Source organism: Semicossyphus pulcher, unplaced genomic scaffold, assembly GCF_022749685.1.
Source record: "Semicossyphus pulcher isolate SPU_LCO1_2020_fin unplaced genomic scaffold, fSemPul1.0.p SCAF_11, whole genome shotgun sequence".
NCBI classification, from domain to species: domain Eukaryota; kingdom Metazoa; phylum Chordata; class Actinopteri; order Labriformes; family Labridae; genus Semicossyphus; species Semicossyphus pulcher.
This window is the reverse complement of record NW_027211615.1, coordinates 7,912,376-7,926,046: the sequence shown is the minus strand read 5'-3', so window position 1 is coordinate 7,926,046 and position 13,671 is coordinate 7,912,376. Positions and strand designations below refer to the sequence as shown.

General features: G+C 41.7%; 1 protein-coding gene across 1 annotated transcript in view; it reads left to right on the top strand.

Annotated features, from left to right (window-relative positions):
• Positions 1–7,750, top strand: part of rngtt (RNA guanylyltransferase and 5'-phosphatase) — a 107,014-nt gene extending 99,264 nt beyond the window's left edge. The window contains exons 15-16 of the mRNA XM_069657665.1: positions 4,311–4,434; positions 6,255–7,750. Coding sequence (XP_069513766.1) covers positions 4,311–4,434; positions 6,255–6,421 — 291 coding nt within the window. The 3' untranslated portion in view covers positions 6,422–7,750. The remainder of the gene's footprint in view (positions 1–4,310; positions 4,435–6,254) is intronic.
• Positions 7,751–13,671: the final 5,921 nt, after the last annotated feature.

Genomic DNA, 13,671 nt, shown 5'->3' with positions numbered 1-13,671 from the left:
TACGTTTAAATTCAAATGTCAATATTTGGGGCCAGCCCATCGATAATTGTATTGCACGAGTCAGGACGACAATATATTGCTGTATCTATACTTTGTCTCACCTCTAATGTACAGCCCCTTTCATACAGGTAGGAACAATTCAAAGTGCTTTACAGGTGTAGAGGCTGACCAATATATCATTTGGCCGATATATAATAGTATTGGCATGTTTCTCGATACACGCCATTATGGAACTTTTTTTACAGAACATATAATGCAGGAAACAATGCTTGGGGTGATTTAGAAACAGTATTGTCATGTAGTTTGTCCTGCAGACAATATTATACAACATCATAGATGAGTAGATCCTGGTCGGCACTGGATTTAGTTGAGAATGTTAATAAAGTGAAATACTCTTTGAGAGGGTTTTTAGTGTAATAAAGCAGCCTTATGATTACCTTTGAATAGTCATGTAGGTGCTAAATCCAGGAACAGGTCTACTTTCGTTCCAGGTCATAAATATCGGCCACCATATCGGTGATCAGTGGAGACGCCTCCTCTGAAATCTGTATTGGTATTGGCCTCAAAAATCCCATATTGGCCGAGCTCTAGTAGGAATGTTAACAGTATATAACAGACATGAGAGCAGTGCAAATCTTCTCATCTCACTCTCAGCCTTTGCAATGAGAAGATTATTTTCTGTCCGTTTTTATCTTTTCTCCTGGCCCTTCACAAAACAGTAGCTAGTTGTAGTCTGCTAGCTGTAGTTTGTATTTCCTATGAGCTGTATCCAGACATGCCATTATCACAAGTGAAGGACACCCACAAGTGGCAGGCATAAAACAGAATCACTTATCATTTACTAAAGAAAAAAGGCTTCTTCATCATGTTCGCATTGAAGCTTCTAAATCTGAACAAACCAGGACTTGAAAAGAGAGGCACAGACACAGAGCTTCTTGCAGGAGTGCAACACTGGCTGATGAAGACATCAACTGCCAAAGTCCCTGATAACTGGAGGCACATGTGTGCTGCCATAATGAGACAGATTTGGACGGATTAGGCGCCAAGTGGTGCTGAAAAATGGCTGCCAACATGTCACCCTCCACCAGCAGGAGGAGAGCCCACCCTGTAGCGGCGCGTCCTGCCTGTCTGTACCGCCCTTCACAGCTTTCTGGCAGCTTCCTGTGTCAAGCTGTAGGAAGGCTAGGAGATTTTGTCGCTAGTGTCATCTGTGGTTCTTCTTTAAAGAAAGAACTGTTTGATTCACAGTCAGTCATATTAATTAATGTACATGTTTTCAAATGGAAAAAGACAAATGTTGTGCAGATAAATCAGAATTTTTGCTACTATGACAATGACTAATCAGGCGTGTTGATAAGTTATGATTCGTCTTCCTTCCTTGCACGTTTTCTTTACTTCCTGTGTGAGTTCGGCCCCCACTGAGAGCCCAGATGCCCCACACTCCAGGATCGTACAAGTCCTTACTTTGTGTTTGAGCATCTTGCCAAACACCGGTGCTTTCCTGGCACTGATGGCCGCTCTCCAACATTTGCTTCCTCGCTTTCATAGCCAACCATTGCACTTGATTCTTTCCGCTGCACTTTTTTCGCTTTACGGCAGCTCGAAGATTGGCCTTAGAATCCTCTCAGCGAGACTCAGTCCCTCGACAATTAAACAACAGATGCTCAAATGTCTTCTTTGACTCATACACTTCAACTCAGCACACTGAGCTCACTCAAACGCAGTTGATTTTATTTTCAAAACAGAGTGTGATGTAATAAGTCAGTGATCCTGTGTAGCTCAGTAGGAGCAGCAGGAACTGTTGCATTGCTTTGTTGACGGCTGCATCATGAGTCTTAAAATCTGCTCACACCTTTGGAGAGTAAACAGAAGTGAGTCAATTCAAAGAAAGAAGCATTCACTGCCTTCTGACTCTCACTTCAATGATATGGTTTTACATAAAGCAGGCAGGACACTGGAGGATAATTGGGTAGATGTGCAAAAATCGCGATGGGGGGGGAGTTGTTTACAGAGTTAAACCTAAAGTTATAACAGGATCAGAATCTCCTTGATTGGGAATTTTAAATATCAAACATAATTGATTTTTTTTCAACTTAAAATCTTGAAATGTGAAAGGAACATGAAGTGAATATTTAACCAAAACCCTGTAATGGCCAACGAGAGCTCACAGGGAATCATCAGAACAATATTTTCAGGCTTTTCAGCCCGTTTTTCAAAATGTGTAAATGCTAATTCCATCATCAGCCTGCTTTGTTCTTCTGTGCGAAACGTGGCAGAACAAAAGTTCAACCACATCACGATGAAGATCCGCCTCCATGTTTGTATTTCATGTTGTATTTCAGCGTGCACGTTTCTGTGAGTTCCTGGAATTTGATTCAGTCTATCTCGCTCATCACTTTAATCTGAATATCTTTGGGTTTGAACTCTTTGTCAACTGAACAAGCAGTTTTATAGTTATAGCAGTCGCCTGTAAAATTTTGGCTTTTAGGAATTCCATTGGAGCACAACCAGTGACTGTTTATTTAGATGGACGATGCGTCTCCATCTGCTCTCATTGATGACAGAATACCCCGCGTGATCAGCGCCATCTAGCTCTGGTGACGTAATTTGGAGCCAGAGTCTGCGCAGTATAAATCAATTGGTGGAGCCGCCATAGCCACTTCCACCAACCAAAACATACATATAACTTCAGCAAGGATCCCGCACGCTGGCGTGTTTAACAGCAGAACAGCTTCTCTGTGTTGGTCTGAAGCAGACGTTCACAGGTATGGAAACTTCAATGACTGTAGTGATTGTTTTAGTTACGTCTCCTCTCGCCGTTCCTCCTCTACTCTGCTAATCAGGAACAGATCGGCTGCAGGAGCCGTATTTGTCAACAGAGCTGTCAATCATCCTTTTGACAGCATCAAATAAGAAATTAAAAATAAACTTGTCAGAAAAATGAACACTTGGACGTAAATCAGCATGATAAGAACTAATTATAATGACAGAAACCATGTTTGGGGGAAAAAAAATTAGCATGTATTTTGATTTTCTAGTTTGACTCATGTCCCATCTGTTAACATGGAGGAGGCGGGCTTTATGACCTATATTGCAGCCAGTCAGCAGGGGGCGCTAGAGAGGGTTTGGCTTCACTTTTAGGGAGCTGTCATGTCGTCCATCTTTTTATACAGTCTATGAGCAAAACCAATTCTGGATTTCTGAGACCAATATACAAAATTTGGAGGGAAAAGGTCAGCGGTTACCAATACTGTTGCTGATATACCAATTTTACAGCAACATACAGCAAAGGTAAATATGCAGACCGTGCTGGGAGCAATGTAAACATGGAGCCATGGAGCACACCATGATGTATAAACTAGGTGATAAAACACAGCCCAATCATTATTTACTGCATTATAGGTTCTTTAAAAAACTCTGATACCGATATATTGCGATTGGCCAACATCGGCCCAAAAATATCGGCCAACAGATATATCAGTCAGGCTCTAACTTTGACTGTTGTTGACCATTTTAATAGACAAATTGATTAATGGGTTAATAAGCTAATAAAAGGCTGAATCATGAGTTGATTGATTGGTTGTCCTAATATTGCTGCCAGAGAACAGCCAGGGCTTTGTACAGTTTGGTCTCCACATAACCCGAGTTGCTGAAAGGTTAATGCCTTTTGAAACGGTAACTTTTCCCATCCATTTATTGCCTCCAGAACTAAATTTTTTAATTGCCAATTTAAAGGATGGCACCAACTTAATGCTTTTCTTTTCTACTTCCCGTCTTACCATTAAACGAGGTGAATAATTTGAACCAGCAAATGTATCTGCTGCAGTCACAAGCTACTGCCCATTAAAGTTTATATTGCATTTTTGTGAAGTCCATTTACTGCCTCTAAACGCGGTCCTCCAACGCTGCCTAAAGCTTAATTTTGCCTCTTAACTGCTTCTTAAGTATTCTGTGGTAGGAAGTAACAGTAAAAGTGAAGGCAGTCATTTGCAGCATATTCATAACATGTTTGAAAAACAACATGGCAGTCACACGTGCCAATCCCTGTGTGCCATTGTTATTCATAAATGCAGCAGCATGTCTCTGAGAGCTGTTATAATGATCAGTCTGTGATTTCAATGAGAGAAAAAAAACAAAACTAGCGGAACAGACTGTTGGAGCCTCTGAATGTGGCAAAAATACATTAGAGGGTTTGTAATTTTCACAGGCGATGATGGCAGCAGAGGAACATGAGATTACGCTTTTATTTCATTCACTCCGTGTTGTAATAGTACAAAACCATCTGTGTCCTTTCATCTTTGTCTGCACAGGCAACGAAAGAGCTGAAGCAGTACGACAGCAAGATCATCGAGTGCACCTTCGCCAATAACACCTGGGTGTTCATGAGGCAGAGGGTGGACAAGAGCTTCCCCAACTCCTACGACACAGCCATGGGTGAGACTCGGTCCTCTTATGTCCTTCTCTGTTCATACATTTTCACTCTTACTTTGAAAACAGAAATCTCACATGAGCTGCAAAATCAAGAATTGCAACATGATTATATACATATGAGGTTCCACTGTTGTATTTCAAAGCTGGACCCGTCAATATTTCTAACTCGGCAACGGATCATTTGTCTGTGTGAAGCTTCACTTGTAGTAACACACCCACAGATAATTACCACCTGAGTTCCCTCTTTAGGGAGCTTTTTAGCATCGTCCACTTCATTGTTTGGGTTTTAACAGCCTCTTAAAACCTGGTTTTAAACCAAAGCGGGCAGCTGTTTTCAGAGTACAAGCTCTGCAAATGAATTGGCCTTTCCATCCTACAACATTATGTGTTTATAAGGAGTTGTGTCGTCAAGATAGTAGAGAGCTGGTGGCACTAATTTCCAGTTGGGTGCAATTAATCGGCTGCAGAAGAAGAGGGTGTAACAAGAATTACAACATGATTACATGTCACTCTCAAGGCTCCCAAAGACCTGGTTTCAAGCCACAGCTGGCAGCTGTTTTTTAAAGATAAACCTCTGATGATCCCACTGTGCACTACCTGACCAGCGACAAACAGCACAGGGACATAATTAGCCACTAGTGGGTGAACGTGATGGAGCATTAAGCAGCTAAAGAGATGAATATGCCCCCTTGGAGTTGGTGGAGACCAATACGGAGTTAAAACAAGAGGGACTATTGGACTTAAGACTATAAAGAGTAACTCCAATTTGGATTCTAAAACTTTTTTCTCCTTGACAAAATAAATGGAGAAGAACAAAAACAAAGCAAAAAGTTTTCCACAGTCTTAAACCTAATTTGTGCAGCACTTTTCCAAATGAAAATGACATTATAATGCCGCACAAGGAGGCACATAAAAGTACAAATTGAAGCAATAAAAACAAGCAGCACAAGCACGAGAAAATTCATTTAAAGAGTGAATAGAATTGATAGAAGAAGATGGAAAAGAAGGTCCTGAATTATTGAGCTTCAGCTCCTCGGGCGGGATGTAAAGCAGCCTCGGCACAAAGGCGCCTTTTATCTCCGATCGAGACAGATAGCCGTGTGGTCCTCTTCAGGCCGATAACAGGACATACTTATCTGTGTGTTGTTGGAAGCATGACCTTGGTCATTGGCTAAGTCCCCCTTAGTTACAGTTGCTATGCATGTCAAGCATTCCTTTCTATGCAGTAAAGATTGAATGCCTTAATATGCGCACAGTAACTGGGTTACTGTCAGGTGTTTTGGAGTATGGAAGTTATGTGTTGTCCATTTAAACACAAGAGAGAGTGGAGACGTGTTGCTTGGCAACAGTCAAAGTTTTTGCACTTTGGTGCACTTTGGTGTGAATTTGAATCAAGAAGTCAGTCGTAGCGAAGTTGGACGTAAGAGAAAAGATAGATTTCTTTGACGCCCAGCTGGTGCACTCAGCTCCTCCCACACATTCTATTTTTCATAGCCAGCCGCTAACCTCGCAAAATAATGTAAGCTAAAGATATGCTAACTTGCAGCCTATGCTAACATTTGCATCATGTTGGAGAAAACAAACAACCTTTAAATTCTGTAAATGTTGAGCAGCTTCATGCCACCGCTCCAACAAGTAGACTAAGTTTGACACTCCTGCTGTGCCGTGTTCATGTTGATGTTGAGATTTAACGGTCTGATGTGTATTTGTTTTTTTAAACGCATTTCTTGCTTTTGTTCTAGTAAGCATTATAAATTAACTCTCTGTCATCACGTCTGTAGTAACTTCCTTCCTCCTGCTGTGCGTGTCGTTTCTCTCCCCAGCTGTGTGTAAAAGCATCCAGGAGCCGGTCACTAAGGAAATCCTCCTGGAGTACGTGGACCGCTGCACTCAGGCGGTCCAAGCCCAGAACCGGAAACGAGCGGCAGACCCGGACTCTGAGCTGATGCCCCCTCCCCCTCCAAAGAGACCCAACAGGTCTCTCCCATAGCCCACAGGACTGCGTTACAGTCATCATGTTCATCTACATCACCAGCCACATCAACAACCCCCCCAAACAGAAAAGAGACATTTCAAGGCTTTGTACCCTCAGCACATTCGCTTCATCATAAAGGACTCCAGAAACGTCATTAATTTCCCTTGTAGACTCGTTTGTAGCTTTAATTGCTGGTGTTCTTATTAAAAAGAAAAACATGATGCTTAGTTTATTTTTTTGTTTTCTTATTTATCTTTTTTAAAGTCTGAGCTAATTGGTATTTATGGACAGGGACATTGTTGTGGCTACGAGTAACACCTGGCAATGACTACCTTGTTTATGTTTTGTCAATTAGTTCCTTATTTGTATTGAAGGAAGAGTAAACATCATCCAAGCTCAGTCTGCTGTCTGAATGCATTTCAATGAGGAAATCACACTTTGTAATAGTCATCACAGATCTCATTTAGCTGAATGGGTTTTACAGAATAACATTCAACCTTTACGAGTCTGGGTCCTCAGATCCTGAGTCACCAAACAGATCAAAATGAGAGCCCATCTCTCCGTTTCATTTGTCCAAAGGAAGCCCGTCTGTGCGGACTTTTGTTTTAAAGGCCACATGTGTGGGCAGGGAGATGACAACATGATTACACAGCCTCAACAAACTGACGACAAAGAGGAACAAACAGTGAAATCAGGCTGCAGATGGGCGACACGCTGACAAAAGGCAACATGAAGTTTGTTAGGAAGGTGAGAAACTTTATTGCCCTGAAGGGTTTTTAAACTCTAACAGAGATTACATCTCTCACACCTCCCCGAGGAGAAGCTGACCTTCTGATCAAAGACATTCAAAGATTGAAGAGGAGAGTTTGTGCTTGTGAAGCTTGTTTAACTCGTGCAGCTGTTTGATCCACATTGGTCACCATTTTTTAACACTGTTTTTAAGGATCTAGCTCAGCCGCTGACCCATCCTTTTGTAGAAGGATGGTACGCTTGCCTTTGACACTGATTGGTTGATTGTTTCTCCAATTGGAGATACACAGTAGTTAATGAGCACAAAAACAGACCTATTAAAATGTGACATACATCATATGAATGTCATTGCTTAATTGTGTCATGGCAAGTACACCTGCATTGCAGCAGCCTTTTATTCCGGATTTACTCTCGACTTCAAACATAGACCGATCAGCCATAACATTATGACCACTGACAGGTGACGTGAATATATAATAATAACATTGATTATCTCGTTACAATGGCACCTGTCAGTGGTTGGGATATGTTAGGCAGCAAGTGAACATTTTGTCCTCGAAGTTGATGTGTTGGAAGCAGAGAACATGGGCAAGCGTAAGGATTTAAACGACTTGACAAGGGTCAAATTGTGATGGCTAGGCGACTGTGTCAGAGCATCTCCTAAACTGCAGCTCTTGTGGGGTGTTCCCGCTCTGCAGAGGTCAGTAATGACCAAAAGTGGTCCAAGGAAGGAAAATAGGTGAACCGGCGACTGGGTCATGATGCACGTGGTCAGATCCACAGAAGAGCTACTGTAGCTAAAACTGCTGAAAAAGTTGATGCTGGTTCTGATAGAAAGGTGTCAGAACACACAGAGCATTGTTGTGTATGGTGCGGTGTAGCCGCAGACCAGTCAGGGTGCCCATGCTGACCCCTATCTACCGCCGAAAGGACCTACAATGGGCACGTGATCACTAGAACTGGACCACAGAGCGATGGAAGAAGGCGGCCTGGTCTGATGAGTCGTGTGGATGGTCGGGTGCGTGTGCGTCGCTTACCTGGGGAAGACATGGCACCAGGATGCACTATGGGAAGAAGGTGAGCTGGCGGAGGCAGTGTGATGCTTTGGGCAATGTTCTGCTGGGAAATCTGCCTTTCATGTGGATGTTACTTTGACACGTACCATTTACCTAAACACTGTTGCAGACAGCACCCCCCTTCATGGAGACAGTATTCCCTGATGGCAGTGGCCTCTTTCAGCAGGATGATGTGCCCTGCCACACTACAAACATGTTTCAGGAATGGTTTGAGGAACAACAAGTTCAAGGTGTTGACTTGGCCTCCACATTCCCCAGATCTCAATCCAATGGAGCGTCTGTGGGATGTGCTGGATGAACAGGTCAGATCCAACTTACAGGACTTAAAGGATCTGCTGCTACGTCTTGGTGCCAGATACCTCAGCACACCTTCAGAGGTCTAGTGGATCCATGTCCATGCCTTGAAGGGTCAGGGCTGTTTTGGTGGCAAAAAGGGACCTACACAATATTAGACAGGTGGTCATAATGTTATGGCTGATCAGTGTATGTGCTTTTATATTTCTACACGCCTTTTATTCAGGATTTATTCTTAACTTTAAATGTCTGGGGGGGTTTTGTGTGTGTTATTGGTTCAGGTTTGAGAAAAAGTAGGAGCATTACTAGCTAGCATTGCACATGTATGCTAACTGCCGGCTGTGATATGGATAGTGTAGCATTTTTTTAACCGACCAGTTGATTTTCAAATGCCAGGGCCTCTTCTTCCTCTTCCTCTGATTCAAATTTAGACAACTCAAACATAATGTGTCAGGCCATTGTTGTGTGAGGAAACAGGGAGATGTCAATCAAAAACTGCGCCTACACAGCCTGGAGAACTGGTCTAAACAGCTCAATGAACTGTTTTTTGATTGAGGTTTTGTTATTTTTATGAGCGTTTATATCCTCTCAGATTTTCCTTGTTGTGTAATGAGACTCTCAACTATGACGTGCTCTTTGAATATGTCGAGCCATATTTCCTGGGGAGTTAAAACATGTTGGATAACATACAGGATCAATAATAAAGCAGCACCGTGCTCTCTGTGCTGATGTCGTGAAGCTCATCACAGTTTAACCGATCTGTGAAATCTGCAGCCTCCAGACAAACAAATATTTATGTGCAGCTCCTGGCAGATGATAAAACACTCACTCCATCATCTTACAATAAAAGAAAAAGTGCTCGTTGCTGAAGACGTAAAGCGTTGTTCCTTTGCCGGTTTCCTCCAGCTGTTGAACACGTCTTAAAGTTGACCTCTGACCTCCCTCTGAAGGGCTCATTGTTTCCCATCAGATTTAAAAGATGCTCATCATTGCTCTTTTATTTTAATCCCGTTGGGAAACCTTGTTGCCAGGAAACATTTGATTTTTTTTTTTCTCATCATGTTGCCCACGTTGTTGCCTGTTGCTAGGAGTGTTGCCCATCTGCACTGTTTATCACCCACTGTAGTGTTCGAAGAGATGATTTAGTCGGCAGCTTTCACATGCAGCACATTAGTAGCAAGACGTGACTGCTGCATCATTTGGATTAGATTGTTTGGTAATCAGAGGGAAGTAATGTCTCTAATATCTCTTTCGTTTATTTATTTTTATGAGGGGAAAATCTCTTTATCCACAGAGAGTGGATGATGCTCCAGAAATGAGTCAACATTTGGGAATGTTTCTATTTCTGTTTGACTAAAAAGATGCATTTCAAACATTGTGTTGTGTATGTTTGTTTAAAATCTATTTCACCGCAGCCATGCAGAGAAACGTCTTATTTTAAAGGCAGAACTTGGGTTTATTTTAGGACTAGTGTGACAGGAGTGGTTATCCATGCATTGTGGAGAGTTTGGATCAGAATCTGGGGAATAAATGTAAGTCAGTAGACTATAAAACACAGGGGTATAAAAAGATCCGTCCTGAGTGAGTGTGTGTGTGTTCTGAGTTCCTATCTGTTGGTGCCGCAGGCGACTGTTCTCCTTACAGCGCAGATAGATGAGCTGCACTCCCAGGGCTCTCTTCCCCTCTGGCTGCATATGAAAGCTGGCTGATTCTCATCAAAGCCTCGCTCACCTTTTTGGTCACAAGGTTTCTGCCATGGAGACATCGCAGCGCTCATGCAGCAGGTGCAGAAAACCACAACAGCAGATACATTTATACGTGCTTTTTCTTCTCTTGATTCCATTCACTTCAATTCATCCTCCAGCCTCTCGAACCGAGCTACGAGCCGCCTCTTCTGTAATATGTGAAACCTGTTTTATTCCAACCCCCCCCTTGGCACAATGTCCTCTTTTCGCAGGGATTTCTGCATCATTCACCTTTGGAAAACATTGCCAGAGTGGAAGCTCGAAGAAACACACACCAACACATGAAAAGGCAGCTGCAGGAACATCAATAATGTGTTTTCTCTCGGTGTGTTTGTGCCCCCGAGTGCAGGAGGCATGAGGCACTGTATGGATCAGGGAATGTAAACACACCGGCTGTGTATATGCATGAGCACAGGTGGTGCAGGAAAGATTACGTCCCTCACTCTCTCTCGGCTCAGGTGTTTGGAGGCAGGAAGCCGCCGAGCTCCAAGGCGATATTAAATCAGCAGAGACGACTTGCGGGTCATTATCGCTTTATATTATCCACATTTTGAATAATGCATTCATGTGGTTCCCTCAGTCTCTCAGATCAGAGCTTTGTGCAGAGTTCAAACCAGCATGTGTGCACACATATTTGTGCTCACTTAAACCATACTACTGCTGTCAAATCTATGCGAATTATACAACATTACTGGCAGCTATTTCATTACAATGAAATGACATGACGCGTAAAACTCCCATGATCCCATGCTACTAAACTACATTGACTACAAATGTAGTGTTTTGTTATATTTTTGATTGAGAGCCTGGAATTATTTACAGTGCATCAAAATGTCAAGTTTTTAATCACACCATGTCAGACCATTTTTCTCTGACCTGAAGTCTCATTAAATTAACTTTTTTATGCTCAAAATCTTCGATTACTTTTTTGTTGTTTACAGAAAACATACGTGAAACAGACTCGTCTTTGACGTCGAGCAGTTGCTTTCTATGACTGGGTCCTCATTTGTTTATCTCATGCACACAGGGATGACGCAGTCCTACCAATAGTTTCACACTATTGCACAAATCAACAGGTAACGCATCAAGATATTCTGACAACCATCAACAAAGGCAAAAAAAGTAGACTGCTAGTGAAGCTACATGGTCGGAAATAGTGCTGGAAACATCGGCTTCTCGAGCGTTAATGAGGAAGGAGAAGCATTCAGCAGGATAGTTAGACCTCCAGGAAATGCACTAAAGTATTTTGGTGAGTAAACTTTTTTTTATTTACCATAAAACTCCTGAAAGTACCTTTTCAGTAAAGTCTTGGTCTTGGACTTAAAGGTAATTTAACATTATTTTAGCACAACAGGGAAATCATTTCTTAGGTTGAACAAGCTAAAAATGTTTTAGAGTGAATCCTTAAACAATTTGTTTTTCTTTAGCCCGGGGCCGCATCAAGGTTTTTTTTAATGAATATTTATACCGTTTGTTGGTTCCTGTTTTTTCCAATTATTTGATAATAATTGGGTTTCTAAATCATTATTTGAACTGGAAAGTAAATATTCCTTAATTCCATAGATTCACTGTTGAAACATTTTAATTTTCAAATATGTGATATTAAAGTTTACCTTTTTATTTGCATTTCATCTGATGATTCTGCTCTGGTTAAAAACCTAGTTCTATATGGCTTATTCCCCCCCACACTAATCTCCAGTGAACCCCAACGTCACGATTGTGAAACAAGACTTCATCTGATTGAATTTAATAACAAGCTTTGCTCTCGATAATGAAGTCAGACAGGTCTGACCTGATTACTCTGCTGAAATTAGAAATTTAATTGCATAAATTTTTCAGCTGCTGGAGTCGGGGAGGCATCAAATCTATTATCGAAATTCTCTGTATAAGCTCCTCTCAGGCGTGATGCCATGAGGCAACGGATGACTTCCACTTGTGGGAAATGGGGATGAAGCTGCAGCGCTGGTTCTCCATCTCCATCACAAGAAGCAATCAGGAGGTGGTTTGTAAGTGAAGACAACATCTACTGGCATCATATGTAGCCAGGGGACAGCAATGATGCCATCATGCTAATTCCTGTTGTGATCTCTCTGCTTAACTGTAGTTAATCAATTAACATAACAGAGGCGAGTCTGAGGAGGACAGAACCTGCAGGTTTTTGCATTTCTAGAGACTCACAAGCTAATCAAATAACTTTAAAGTCTCAGTGGTAGGGCAGCTAGAATATCGTTGGCACTAATGTGAAACTGAATATGTAGGTGAAGTTTAGTTTCTATTCATCCTTAAGATGTAAAATCCAAGAAAGCACACCACTTGGTGTGAAATCACTCTGCTAGCTACAATGGCTGACGAGCTAAGGACCAAGAAAGTTGTTATATGATGGGCAGGTTAGCTAAAAGAGAGAGACATTCTTACAGTTCAAACACACATGCTATACCACTGCTAGCAACTCAGAGGCTAACTGCCAACTGCAGCTAATATTCAGCTAGCTGGTTGCCCCTGCTAGATCTTACATTTAAAGGCATAAATTCATGTGAACACATTCCTGAGTAAAAGATGATGCATTAAACAGCATTTTAATGTTTTACAGGAAGAGAAAAGAGTTACATTTTGAGGTACAAACACACGTCACTGCTAAAAACTCACAAGCTAACGGCCAAGTGCAGTTGATGTTCAGCTTAGCGAGCTTGCCCCTAATCACATTTGATTGCATATATTTATGTAAACACCTCAGAGTTCAAGATGGGTCATCAAAATGATTTTAACTTTCTATAGGATGAGAAAGCGAAGGCATTTTACTGCATCAGCACATGCTGTGATTGCTATATGCTTACTAATATGACTCGCAAGCTAATTTGCAAGTATGGTTGATGTCTGGTTAATTAGTCCCCCCGGATGACATTTGAATGCTCTCTGTTACTCACTAAGCAAAGGTTATAGGTAACATTATTCACCAGGCAGTGCTGTAAACATCCTTCAGAAGGACTTTGTGGTTCTCACCATTTCCCTGGAATATTAGCAACGTCGCAGGTGTAAAGGGTTACTGGTTGTACATGTTTAATTGTCTGGCTGCTTGTATTTTATGATCTCAACAGTCAGTTAAGGGGGCGCAATGTAATTTAGCCTAAAAAATCAATGGCTAAAGCTATGAAAATAAAACCCTTATGGTACTAAAACGTTGTTTTCCTTTAATGCATTTCCAGTAATGTTTTAAGGTGTGTGTTGTGGATAAATACCAGAAAAAAGCTTTCAAGGTTTCAGAGCTCACGCTGCAACACTGTCAAACTGTTCAGTAAAATGTTCCAGGACAAAGTAAAAGCTGTAATGACTTGTTCAAATACAGCATAAGTACAACCTGATTTGTGTTTAAAGCAGCAACATAAAGCATTAAGGCCAAACT